The sequence below is a fragment of the Suricata suricatta genome, chromosome 5, assembly GCF_006229205.1.
Source record: "Suricata suricatta isolate VVHF042 chromosome 5, meerkat_22Aug2017_6uvM2_HiC, whole genome shotgun sequence".
NCBI classification, from domain to species: Eukaryota; Metazoa; Chordata; class Mammalia; order Carnivora; family Herpestidae; genus Suricata; species Suricata suricatta.
The window spans coordinates 439,025-452,079 of record NC_043704.1 but is presented as its reverse complement, the minus strand read 5'-3'; the positions used below and the strand labels follow the sequence as shown (position 1 = coordinate 452,079).

General features: G+C 51.7%; 2 protein-coding genes across 4 annotated transcripts in view; one reads left to right on the top strand and one right to left on the bottom strand.

The window, feature by feature from the left end:
• MCM3AP (minichromosome maintenance complex component 3 associated protein) overlaps positions 1-5,264 on the bottom strand; it is a 52,875-nt gene extending 47,611 nt beyond the window's left edge. The window contains exons 1-5 of the mRNA XM_029940588.1: positions 4,982-5,264; positions 3,216-4,576; positions 2,762-2,985; positions 421-499; positions 46-190 (exon numbers count right to left, since the gene is read on the bottom strand). Coding sequence (XP_029796448.1) covers positions 46-190; positions 421-499; positions 2,762-2,985; positions 3,216-4,434 — 1,667 coding nt within the window. The 5' untranslated portion in view covers positions 4,435-4,576; positions 4,982-5,264. The remainder of the gene's footprint in view (positions 1-45; positions 191-420; positions 500-2,761; positions 2,986-3,215; positions 4,577-4,981) is intronic.
• On the top strand, positions 5,188-11,955 carry YBEY (ybeY metalloendoribonuclease). Of its 3 annotated transcripts, none has more exons than XM_029938808.1 (5): positions 5,188-5,428; positions 6,022-6,250; positions 8,810-8,938; positions 9,428-9,487; positions 9,917-9,995. In XM_029938808.1, exons 2-4 carry the CDS (start codon positions 6,041-6,043, stop codon positions 9,482-9,484), a joined length of 396 nt encoding a protein of 131 aa, XP_029794668.1. In that variant the 5' UTR covers positions 5,188-5,428; positions 6,022-6,040; the 3' UTR covers positions 9,485-9,487; positions 9,917-9,995. The 3 variants fall into 3 exon arrangements, with proteins under 3 accessions (XP_029794668.1, XP_029794666.1, XP_029794667.1); XM_029938806.1 differs by lacking the exon at positions 9,428-9,487 and adding an exon at positions 10,983-11,955 and having other exon boundaries at positions 5,227-5,428; positions 9,917-10,067; XM_029938807.1 differs by lacking the exon at positions 9,428-9,487 and adding an exon at positions 10,983-11,955 and having other exon boundaries at positions 5,258-5,428; positions 9,917-9,985.
• The last annotated feature ends 1,100 nt before the right edge of the window (positions 11,956-13,055 follow it).

Below are 13,055 nucleotides of genomic sequence, written 5' to 3'. Positions count from 1 at the left end.
GGGGGGGGGGGGGGGGGCAACAGCCCTCAGGGAGAGCCAGCGCACCTTTTGCTCAGGAGGCCGACGGCCGCGGCCCTGGCCGCGGGCTTGCCGAGGGGCGAGTGCTGGAAGGCCGCGTCCTCCGGGCCCTGGCTGGCCGCGCCCTCGCCCGGCTTCTTCTCCTTCAGGGAAAAGGGCTTCTTATTGGGACCTGAGGGCAGAAGAGCGCAGTTTATGAGCCACAAGTCATCTGACACTGGATTTTACTTGTGTTTGAAAAAGTAACACTCTCAAAATTGTTACAGGAGATGCCAAAGCAGCCCAAAGAAATACTCCGAGACACAGGATCCCCAACAGGCAGCGCGGCGCTGGTGCCGGGAAAGCTCGGCGGGCCGTCCACACGGAGCACCGGAGACCACGGCGGGGGGAAGGCCAACTTACTCAGTTTCTTCTTGTGCCAGAAGACAGCCATGTCCTTATGCAGACTCTTTCCCTTCTTCCTAGCCAGGGCTGCAGACGCCTAGGGAAACAGTCCACACACCACAACGCAAGAGGACATCAGACCAAAGGAAATGAGATTAAAACCTCAAGTGCAGTAGCAGATTTTGTACAAGTGTGTACAGAGCGAAGCCTCCACGCACGACGTGTTCTGACCACAGTCCGCCCCTGGTCACGGCGGCCACATCCTCGCCTCCCTGACCTGCCTCCCGAGCACGGAGACACCTCTTCTTTTGGAAAGTAATGACTCTCCTTCGATAGAACCCAGAGCCTAACCCTGTTGGCGTCTGGTGAGGTGACTCTCACCACCTGAGTGCACGCCCAGTAACTACACAGTAATCCGGGAATTACGTGCACTGATGGAAGGGGCGCCACGTCACACTTACGGACAAAAGGAAGAGAATGACATGCGCAGGATACAGTTTATCAGGAAACCAACTGTATCTTAGTATATCCACAGACAAACCCATGAAAAGGTCTAGAAAAATATACACCGATCCACACCACACTAGGTAACTGTGCTTGCTCCCGGGTAACAGGAGAGACGAGAGTAATCAGGGGACGTCAGCACTGTATGTATCAACGAACTACTTCCAATGACAAGGCATTTACATATTTATTACATAAGTGTTTAGCGTTCAGCTAGAAAAGTACATTTCAATAGCCAAATACCTTCAAAAACAGAAAGGAAAACGACGCATATGACCCCGCACTTCCGCTCCTAAGTGTATACCCAAGAAGGTGGATGGGAAATATTTGCACACTGAGTTCACAGCAGCATGACTCAAAATAGCCAGAAAGCAGAAACAGCCTCTGTCCATCAACAGATTAATAAAGATGGAATTATTCATCTGTAAAAGGAATGAAGTACGACCACATGGACAAACACGGAGAACGTGACGCTGACCAACACACACAGGACAAAGACTGTGAGTCCCTTGAATGTAAGTTCTAGAACAGGCGAATTTAGAAATAGGGAGTAGATTAAAGGTCACCAAGGGCTGGCAGAAGGAAGAAATGGGGAAATACTGCTGAGTGGTTAGAGTTTCTGTTTGGGATGATGAAAAAGTTCTAGAAATAGATAATGGTGGCGATGGCACAACACTGTGAACGTAATTAATGCCACTGAATTGAAAGAAAAAACAGAAAGGAATAAACAGGAAAAGCTCTAACGCTCTGCAAGTATTTGGGTACAGAACTTCCACTCTCAGGAACGTAAACAAAGGATATAAACCAATTAGAAATACATGCACAAAATGTCCACAAATAGAAAAGTAACCAGCTAAGTAGACAGGATAGAAAGCCATGGGGCACTTAACAATCCTCTTCTAACCAAGGCTATTTATTGATTTCAGAAAACACTGACGATTACAACCTGAAAAGATAACCAACAGCACATGCGGCGTGATCCCATTTGTGTACCAACAATATGACCCATATTCACAAGGATGTTAACTAAAACATTCTCACAAAAGAGAATTCTGGGTGATTCTGTGCCCCCTCCCATAAACTTTTTGGTTTTTTCCCCTACGTAAACAGGCTACAGTTCCATCACTTTAAAAAAATATGAAAACATGCTTTCCACTTTACAAATTCTATAGAACTTACTTTTCCCCACAAGAAAAATCAGAAAAAATAAAAACATAAAGCAACATAATGTGAACAGTCCCTACATGCACACACCCTACAGCCAATGCCTTATGCATATGTGTGCTTATACGCGTATTGAAAGTCAAGGTATAAGCCAAATAAGTAACGTCAGTTACCCTGGAGGAGGGGTTCTAACGGGATTTTACTTTTTCTGCCTTGTTGAAATGTTTGCAGTGATTATGTACTATGACCAAGTAAAACAAATCAAAACCAAAAAAACTCAATTTTGAAAAAATCCTATGTGATTATACAGCCAAGTAAAGAATAAGATATCTAAGTACTTGTCCAAATTCTAACAAAGTAACTGATAGATTAAAAAATAAGTTTTAACGGGGCACCTGGGTGGTTCAGTCAGTGAGGTGTCCAACTCAGCTCAGGTCATGACCTCACAGTTCGTGGGTTCGAGCCCCAGGTCGGGCTCTGTGCTGACAGCTCGGAGCCTGAAGCGCGATTTGGATTCTGTGTGTCTCTCTCTCTGCCTGCTCCCCCAACACCCTACTTGCACTGTGTGTCTCTCTCTTACAAAAAATAAACATAAAAAAATGAAAAACAAAATAAAATAAAAACTAGGTTTTAAAGTGACAAACGTCACTCAAACTTTTTCGTGCACATTACATTTGTTGGAAATACTCACATGATCAAAAAAATGCACCACCGCAAGCTTTTTGCTGCGTCTGGTATAGACGCGCTGCACTCTAGCAATTTTACCGAAGTATTTCTCCAGAACGGCTCTGTCATTGAGATAGTCAGGGATGTTCTTGCACTGGATCGCTGTGATTTCAGCAGGGGACAAGCCTCCAAGACTGTCTGTGCTCTCGCTTCTTTTACTCTGACGCCCAGGCGTTCCCCTTAGAGAATCTAGGGAAAAGAGAACAGGCACAAAAATGCAGCAGATGTCACATTTCAAATAGGAAGCATCAACTATGTAAGAGCAAAGTAAATGTTCGTAGATGGAAGACATTTTCTTAGTAGGTCAGAATTTCTAACATTTACAGGAAATTTACCAGAAACATTAAACTAAGACTCAGGGAAATTTACCAAGACCGTGCAGCAGCACTTACTGCATGGCACACGTTTTTGGAGCTCACCTTCTTTTTTATCTCTACTTTCAGCTTCTTCCTCCTTATTCACACCTGGGAGCCGGGAAGGTGCCGGGAGAGCCGGACTCCCTCCTGGGATGGCCACGGGGTCATTTTCCCCGGACTCAGTACAGCCAACTTCCTTTTTACATTCCTTATTGCCAAGACGACCTACTTCTTTATTGCTTTTGAAGACATCCTGTATCGTCCGACCAAACAAGGTGCCTCCCCGAGGCCGATTCAGGCGGACAGGCCGTTTATCTGGAGGATGATCCCCCCTCGACAGAGCGTCCACGTCTTCTGTGGCATCGTGGACGTGTCTCCGTGGGGAGCGATCCTGGTCCTCCTTCCTTTTCAGTCCTTTCATGAGGGTGGGAAGCGGCTCCATCTGGGATACGCCTTCTTCACCTCCTTGTCTGACACCTGTTTTGCTGACTGTGAAGGGTTCTCCCAAAGACCCAGAAGATATGGGGAAGCTCGTGAAGCTACTATTAGAACTTCCAAACAGGGATTTAGGGCCTCTCTTCTCTTCCTCTACATTTTGGTTTGACAAAGCAGAGGTAAAGGCAGATGACGAATTATTACTGTTAACTGGCTTTGAAAAGGTGAAATTTGAATTGGTAGCTGAACTACTTGTCACCTGAGAAAAAGGAAATGGTGCCAGTCCCCCAGGTCCACTACTAATTGGGTGAGAAAATGTGAAAAATCCAGAAGTAATTTGGCTCTGAGTTTTCTCTGGCTCAGATTCAGCTCCCAATATCGGTCTGAACACGGACTTTTCCAGAGGTTTAAAGGTAAATTCTGTTTTCGCAAAGCCAGAGCTTGCTATTTCGCCAGTTTCTGATCCAAATGTAGAAGTACTTGGGAAAGTCCCAAAGTTGGGCGATTTAAAACTAAATCCAGGGTTTCCAGACACACATGAACTTGAAGGCCCAGAGGCAGCTACAAAGGCTGGAGTGTGGTCAAGTCCTGAAAAAAGTCCAACATTTGAGGTCGGGGAGAATCCTAATGCTTGTGCTGAAGAAGAATGATTTACTCCGGGAGATGCTGGAAAGCTGGGTACCTGCGAAAATCCTGAAGTTTTCCCAGATAACGTATTGTTCTGTCCAAAAGGCGAGGGCTGACCAAATCGAAATGGCGGCTTAGCCTGAAATGTTCCTATGGCACTGCTGGAAGATGCTGGAAAAACCCCAGGCGGCTGCCCACTGAAAGGATTAGTTGGGTTCATCTTCTGATCCAGGGTAGTGAATACTATGTGTAGCAAGTTGTTGTTCTTTAAACGGTCTGCTCAACTAGGAAGCTCCCCTTCATCTTCACGATAAACTGGAAGGCAAAAACTCAGGTCATCACAGTCATGTCCTGTCGGAAGCCTAGGAAGAGAATTTTTAGTCACATGTCATGTTGTAAGGGTAATTAAAAACCGGGCAAATCAAAGGGCTAGGTATTATTTTCTGAGACCCCCGTGGGAGGTTTAGAGGGAGGGGCTGGGGTAGAGGGTGGAAAAAATAAATTACTTCATAACTGAGACTTCAAGTGTGACGCTTCAGATTAAAGAAAAAAATCAATGCATCTTACTGAATTGGTAAATTCACGAAAAACCTCAAATAGCAACTTTCTAAAAAGAGTTCCTCCGAACTCCTTCAAATCTCCATAGCCAGAAAACTACGACGTGACGCTGCTAAGAACATGAGTGTTTCAGTGTTTTCTAATTTTCTCCCAGTAACCAGAACACTAAATGCTCCTCCCAGATACAGAAATAAATTGTGTTGCCATACCTGCGAGGACCCAGGAACCGCCCAAAGGACGAGTGCCCCGGCAGAGAGGCCGTCCCCAGGCCCGGGAAGGTCCGGGAACGGCGGCCGCGCAACCGGAGAAAGTCCCGCCCCGGACTACAAGGGCGGGGAGGGGGGGGCGCAGGGGAAGGAAGAGGCCTCCGCCCGGGTCGGGCCCGCGCCGCGCTCACCATCCGGCTCAGGGCCTCGGAGACCGCCGCCCCCGGGGCCCTCGGCGCCCGGCTGGAGGCGCAGACCCGGACCGCGGCCGCCGGAACCAGGCCTCCGGGGCGCGCGGCGGAAAGAAAACGCAACGGACCAACTTCCGGTCCTTTCGCGCGGCTCGGCCCCACACCCGCACCGCCGCACTCTGGTTCCGCCCTCCTGCCGGACTGCCGGAGTGCTGCCGGCGCCCCGGAACCCGACGGGGCTCTGCTGGCTTCGAACCTGGTACGTGAGCCGGTGGCTTCCTCTCTCCAAAGTGCGGCGTCGTTCGCACCCCGCGTGCTGCCCCGGGTCTGCGTCCGGAGCTTCGGGGCCCACGCTGAGCGGTCCCTCGGAAGCCCCCAACCCACCAGGGTTCACGGCCTTCGGCCCTACTTCTCCCCCTCCCGTCACACACACCTCCCCACAGCAGTCTTCCACGCTCGCCGCCACCCTGTACCACCCTACACCTCCCCGTCCCTCCACCCTGTACACCCCTAAGCCCTCCCCCACACCACCCCACAACTCACCCTGTTCTTCCTCCACCTCCTCACCGCACCCCCCTCCCCTTCATTATTGACAGCACCTTCCTGGCTGCAGGTCGTGATTTCCCACCTACGGTTGTTACCCGCTCTGGCAGGCCTGACTCTAGGACTTCCTATTATATTCCCTCATTATTATGTCTCCCTTATGGTAAAATATAAATTCCCTTAATGTTTTTAGTGAATTTCACCAAATAAAATGGGGTGTGTGTATGTGTATAATTTATTTACACTTTCAGTAACTGGTTTGTCTTCTTTGAAACTCTGACCACAAGCTCCTTTTTAATCATTTTTAAGGAGCCATGTTATTCTGAAAATGAGTTTGGTGCTTAGGAATCTGCAACGAGCTGTCCCCATCAGGAGAGCGCCTCTTCGCAAGAAGATGGAGATTGTGAGGAGTATATTGGGGGTGCAGAAATTCGACCTGGCCATCATCTGTGTTGACAACAAGAGTATCCAGCACATTAATAGAATCTACAGAGAGAAAAATCTGCCAACAGATGTGCTTTCCTTTCCATTTCATGAGGTAACAAGTATGCTCTTGTCTGGCCTACCTTCTGGTGTAAATACTCTGATTTTTAAGTTTTGTTTTGAAAACTTTAAAATAGGAGCACCTGGATGGCTCATTCAGTTAGGAGTCCAACTCTTGACTTTGGTTCAGGTCAAGATCTCGCCTCTTGGAGACTGCTTGGGATTTTTTCTCTCTGCCCCTCCCCTGCTCTCACTCTGTCTCTAAATAAATAAACGAATAAACAACAACAAAAAAGAAAACTTTAAAATATACACATGAGGGAAGCCTGGGTGGCTCAGTCAGTTAAGCGTCTGACTCTTGATTTGGCTCAGATCATGATCTCACAGGTTTGTGAGTTTGGGTCCCTCGTTGGGCTATTTGCTGACAGCATGGAGCCTGCTTGGGATTCCCCTCTCTCTCTTTTTCCTTCTCTCTCTGCCTTTACACTGCTTGCACTGTCTCTCAAAATAAATAAATAAACATCTAAAGAATTAAAAAGAAATACAGTGTACACAGGAGTAGAGTACAGCATGGCCATCTCCTGTTGACCAGTACCCATTAGCCAGGGAGAAAAAGTGATCGGTCCACCCCATTGTGTGAGTTCGAAGGGGAGCGCTTCTGCAGTCTGTGCTACAGTAACAAGTATGTAGTGTTGAAATATTTAAATAACACTGAATTTTTCATTGAAAATGTAAAATAACAAAAAATATTTTCTTTGTTTATTCTTTGAGAGAGAGAGATCAAGAGAATGCAAACAGAGGAGGGACAGAGAGAGAGAGGGAGACACAGAATCCAAGGCAGGCTCCTGGCTCTGAGCTGTCAGCACAAAGCCTGACGTGGGACTCAAACCCACGAACCGTGAGATCATGACCTGAACCAAAGTCAGATGCTTAACCAACTAGGTCACACAGGCGCCCCTGAAAACATATTTTCAACAATAAGAGATAGTGATGGGGCACCTGGGGGGCTCAGTCGGTTGAGCATCCGGCTTCGGCTCAGGTTATGATCTCACGGTTCGTGGGTTCAAGCCTCGCATCAGGCTCCGTGCTGGCCTCTCAGAGCCTGGAGCCTGTCTTCAGATTCTAGGTCTCCCTCTCTCTCTGCCCCTCCCCTGCTCACGCTCGCTCTCTCTCTCTCTCAAAAATAAAAAAATTTTTTTTATTTTAAAAGATAGTGATTAGGTTATCATCTACATCATGTAAGCCTCATTCAAAGCTCCCCACATTGTTAGTCGCAGCATAAATTGGAGGGACCTTTTTGGAAATGGTCCTTGAATGTACTTGAAGAGCGTTTGAAACATACGAGTACTCTAATCCACCAGTGTCACATTTAAGGAACATAAAGCAAGAAAACAAAGAAAATAAAATGTTATAAAAGTTTTAAATGTTCACTTGATATTTTTTCCTGATAGGGAGGAGACATCCTTAACACCCTAAATATCCATCCACAGGTGACTACCTTAGTGTGAACAGGCCTCAGATTAATGGACTGGGTTTTTTGGTTTTATGTTGGAAAATCTAGAAGACTGTTAAGGACAAAATAAACAGAACAGAAAATTGGACTGATGTGGATTTGTGTGATTGTGCCCTGGAAAGAGTGAAAGAGAAGGAAAGTAAGTCGTTCAATGAGGTGGAAAAGATGGGAATGTTGGGGTTCAGAGCTGGCAGCCAAGAAAGAATTCTTGTGGCATCTTTGGTGCAAAAAGGTGGTTTTATTAAAGCCCGGGGACAGGACCCGTGGGCAGGAAGAGCTGTGCTAGGGTTGGGAGGGGTGACTGGTTTGATACTTTAAAGTCGGGAGAGGGTCAAGAACAGCAGAAACTTCCAAGGAATCTTGGAAAGGAGGTTTCCAGGGCCCTGAGGGAGTTAGCTGTTCTAAGAAGAAGTTAATTTACTTTTGTCTAGTAAAACCTTCCTCATGAGAACCTTCAGATTCCTATCAGGGGACCATATGCTTGGAAGGTGATGGCTAACCTGCATCTTGGGGGCTAGAGATAAAGGAGGTTTCTAAAGGAATTACCTTTTTTTTTTTTTTTGAGGTTTTTTTTCGAGAGACAGAGTGCGAGCTGGGGAGGGGCAGAGAGAGAGGGTAACACAGACTCTGAGACGGGATCCAGGCTCTGGGCCGTCAGCACAGAGCCCAGTGTGGTGCTTGAACTCATGAGCTGTGAGAGCATGACCTGGGCTGAAGTCGGACGCCTAACCGACTGAGCCCCCCAGGCGCCCCTCCGAAGGAATTTCTATTCGTTGAAAGAAGACTTACAGGATCCTGAGGGTCAGGTTAAGGTCGCCTTTTGCCCCCAGCAAAGCGTCTTCATGGAGGCAGCTAAGCTCCTAGAGGGAGGTCTGCCGGATTCCAGGGCTGGTCAATGGACTGTACGTTGTAAGGAAATGTTTCTATTGCCTTTGTTCTCCACATCGGAGACATCTGAAGTCACTAGTAAACAGGGGCTCTAGTGTGCCTCCCCCACCTTGGGACTGACGAGGAGGGGCCTTCCAGACCAAGTGTGTGGGCTGTTGTCAGGTCAGCGCTCCTGAGGTCGGGCTCTCCGTGTCTGTATTCCCTCTTCTACAGAATGTGAAAGCAGGTGAACTTCCCCAGCCTGATTTTCCAGACGACTACAATCTGGGTGACATTTTCCTAGGAGTGGAGTACATCTTCCAGCAGTGCCAAGGGAATGAGGATTACTACGACATCCTGACCGTGAGTGCGACCGCGGGCTGGCCCCGGCACCATCGCCGTGTCCTTCACCTGGCCCTGGGAAGAGATCATGGATGGGGCACCTGCACCCACACTGTCTCCTGTACGGGACAAGGGTTATTGGGGGAGGGACACCTATGAGCAGGGGCAGCACCCTCTCTCGTCATCTCGCAGAGAAGGGGGAGCCTAAGCCGAGCAGTGCTGGGTGAGAGGAGAGGACGGGGGCCGTGGCGGGGGCTCCCAGAGCGGCCTTGTTTGTAGCTTGTATGTCTGGAGCTCAGCAGGCTGTTTAGCTAACTCGGACCTGCTGAGTAAGCTCCTTACTGAACTGTCGGAGCGGGTGGGATCACGGCCTCCAGGACCTTCGGATCCCACTCTCCTCAGCTTGATGCAAGGAAAGGAGGGTGGTTCTAGGAGCGATAGCATTTTAACTTCCCGTGGATTCGATTGAGGTGTTTTCCTTTGGCCAAACAGCCCCTGAACTATCTCTAGGGGAACCCGGAGCTTCTGTGTGATTTGAAGCAGAGATTTCAGCAGGAGCCGTTGTGACAGGTGTTGGGGGCCTGCTTTCTGGGGCGAGGGTGGACTTTCTGGGAGCAGGAGCCCTGGCACAGACTGCTTAGCATGGGGTTTGGCCCCAGGGTCTCTGCGGCCGGCAGCTGTACACCCGCAGGCTGCTGTGGGCATGCGCTCACAGCCCAACCCCCAACCCCGAGATTCCAGTACCTGCGGTGGGGGGCCAGCCCGCTGCGCCCATGGCTCTCATCCCCCCGCAACAGGGCCAGGCTGGGCCACTCTCCTCCTGGCTGGTGCTCCGCCGCACGTAGGACCCCCTCACAGCCCCGGGTGACCTCCAGCCCTGGGTTCCTAACCTCCCACCACGTGTGGGCTGAGTTCTCCCTGCCTTCCCTGCCCCTCCTCCCCTGGTGCGTGGCCTGCTCACAGTCAGTCCCTGAAACAGCCTTTTAATTTTTCTGACAGGTGACTGCCACCCATGGACTCTGTCATCTGCTGGGCTTCACACACAGCACACAGGCTGAGTGGCAGAAGGTAGGAGCTGTCCGCTGGTCCTCCGGCTTGCACAAGAGGGTGCACCAAGGACCGGACTGCCCAAGCCGCCTCTGGCAGTCAAGTACGAAAACCAAATGTGTAAAAAAACAAACAAAAAGAAGGCAGTAAATTAAGAAATTATATAAATGCCTATTTCACAAAAAAAGACTAACAGTGTCTGTTTCAAATATTGGGCTCCCCAAATGCTACTAACTGTATTACTTACTCATTGTTGAAAGGAAGGTCTGAGCAGAGAGACCAAATTCTATAAATCTAATAAAACTCTCATGGTTTAAAGTTAAAAAATCTCTACAAGAGCAATTGTGATGATATTGGTCAGTTGGGGACTCGAATCATGCGGCCTCCAACAGAGGCCTGCTGTGTGAAGTTAGGTAGCCATCTGCTTCCTTCAGAAGTGCCAGTATCTACCCCATGTGTAAGGGTGCATGTTGGTACTTGTCCATACTGTTTTTAATAAACTCACATTACGTTTGCAGTCAAACAATTGGGTTCTCTGGAAGGCATCAAAAAACGTTTTCAGTTTCAAGAGTCCTTGATAGAGCTGTCCTCACATCCAGCCTGTCTCAGGCTGGGTCCCCCTCTCCAACCCCGGCCCGGCTTCCCCTCCAAGTCAGAGGCTGACCCTGCTGTGGCCCCTTCGCGCCCCCTCTGGCCGCATCTTGGGAGGGGCTGTCCCCCCTTGCCCCCCTCCCATGTGTCCTGGGCCCAGCTGCCTGGTCCGGCCTGTTCTGCAGCCCCAGGCAGGGGCTCCTCTTTCACCCAGGACCACTGCTTCAGTCCCTGGCCCACGGTCCCTCCTGCCGCCCCCTCCCGTCACCTCAGGCAGCAGGTCCGCCCGCCCTGTGCACAGTGCTGGGCGGGGGGGTGAGCAGAGCCGGGTCCTGCACTTTGAATTCGTGCCACGGGCTTCCCCCAGAGGGCGCCTCTGGGCCAGGCGCTGGGGGGCACTCGGCCAGTTCCGGTCCCTCTCTTTCAGATGTACCTGAAGGAGAAGCAGGTTCTTGAGGAGCTGAGCCGGCGCACTGGGACCAGGCTCCAGCCCCTAAGCAGGGGCCTCTTCTGACACGGCCGGAGGCGCAAGACGTGAGTGGCCCCTGAGGGACCCCAGCGCCCAGCGACACCATGCGGAGGGCCCTGAGGATCAGGGACACCCCCAAACTGAGAGCCCTGCTGGTCACCTCCGCCCTGTGGGGTGCAAAAGTGACAAAGTCTGAAAAGCAATGTCCATTCGTGTCTTCATTTGGAACCCAGCAGACGTGTTATTTTCATACCGCAGAGAAAATAGTTCTAAACTCCTAGAATGGAGAGCGGGAGCGCGGGGCTCCGTCCGCCTTGGGGTTCTGCCTTCGGCGAGAGGCTGCCTGTGCAGCTCCGGGAAAGCCCACCCGGGCTGCCCTTCACCCTCCTTCCTGCGGGAACCGTGTCGAATCCGGTCCCCACTTACCCCTCAAGAGTGCTGTGGCCCGCCACCTTTCTGAGGGGAGACACAAGGCTGAGCCTTAGGGTGGCCGCAAAGCCCAGGACACCCGCAGCGGACATCTCCGGCCCCGCCCTCGCCCGAGGCGGCGCAGCCCCGGCTCCAGGCAGGGCTCCGAGCTGTGCCCGTGGACTCTGCCTCAGGCCTCTTTCCCGAGGCCTACATTCCATGTCTTTCCTGTGTTTCCTGCCTTATCCTCTGAATATTATAACCCGGGAGGCGGCACAGACCATTCAGAGCTGTTCACGGGCCCGGGGCATCATGGGAGCAGACCATGCAGGCCCGCCGAGCCAGCCTCCGGCCGCCATCCAGCAGTGCAGACAACGGCACAGGGAACGATGCCGAGGCCGTGGCAATAAAACAACCTTTCAGAAACTCTTCTTGGTCCCCAAACCAGGGCTACCTCAAGTCTGAGAATTTGGTTTCTCCCATGAATCCATTTCAAAAACATGAAAGTGCATTTCCCACTGGACCTACCGTGTCCCCACTTGGACTCGCTCGGGGTACCGAGGCGGGCCCGTGGCGCTCCCGAGCCTGCCTGGAGCCAGGGGGCTGGTTCTCGGTGGCAGGGCGAACAGCTCTTGGCGCTGCGGTTCTTTCACGAGAATGCAGGGGGCCTGAGCCCTGCCTGTCCCGTTGGCAGGCGTTTCGGATGCTCCCCCGTCTTCCGTCACAGCCGGCCTCCGGGCATCTCTGGTCACGTGGGGCTCGGGGAGTTCGCCGGGGTGGGGGCCGGGGGTGGGGGTCCGGCTTTATCAGGCAGTGCCCAGTGCTTCCCAGGGGCCTGGTCACTCGTCCCGCCCCCCCCACAGCCCATAGTCGTGACTCTGGGGTCCAGACACCAGCCCGCATGCACCCGGACCCCCCACCCCTGTCGCGTGTGCACTGGGGCTGGCCTGTGTCTCTTCTGTCAGCAGTGACCAGCTCTTCACTGGCGTCCCCTCCACTGTAAGGCAGTGGTTCTTCTTTCTTATTGATCCAGAGAGGTTTTTCTGTATCACTGAAAATGATAGGGAATGTAAGCCCGTGTCCTTCTGTCCTAACTCTGAGAAAAGGCCGCCCCACCCAGCCAGGGGCCTCTGTCTCGGCTGTCTCATTCCCCTGGACACTTGTGCCCACCCCTGACCTGGCCACAGCGCCCTGCTTCCAGAGCTGCTGTGAACCCAGCCTCGGCCGGGACAGGCCCCTCCTCCTGCTCCGGGGGTCCCTTGGGTTCCTCGGCCCTTTCCTCTCCCATGTGGACTCCAGATCCAGCTCCTGAGCACGTGGGACCCTGGAGTCTCGACCAGAGGCACCGTCTGTGGGGCCGCTGGGGGCGGCAGGGCTCTGGGCCAGGCCCGCGTGGTATCTTGTTTCACGGGTCTTCGACCGCTCAGCACAGGGGGGTGCCCCACAGCACCCCGCACCAGGGGGCAGAGGGCAGGGCCGTGAGAAGAAAATAGTTGCTCCACTCACACGACTTCAGACACAAAGTGCCAGGAGTCCCTGCAGACCCCACGGGGTAAGGGCTCAGTCCCACAGCACTGCCCGCACGTTGGAGCAGGGCACACACGCCTCTGTCCACCTCCACCA

Excerpts from the sequence above, each read along its gene's own strand:
- YBEY (XM_029938806.1), top strand. The coding sequence starts at position 6,041 with ATGAGTTTGGTGCTTAGGAATCTGCAACGAGCTGTCCCCATCAGGAGA. Across the intron at positions 8,939-9,916 it reads ATTACTACGACATCCTGACC|GTGACTGCCACCCATGGACT; the intron begins GTGAGTGCGACC and ends TTTTTCTGACAG. Across the intron at positions 10,068-10,982 it reads AAGCCGCCTCTGGCAGTCAA|ATGTACCTGAAGGAGAAGCA; the intron begins GTACGAAAACCA and ends CCTCTCTTTCAG.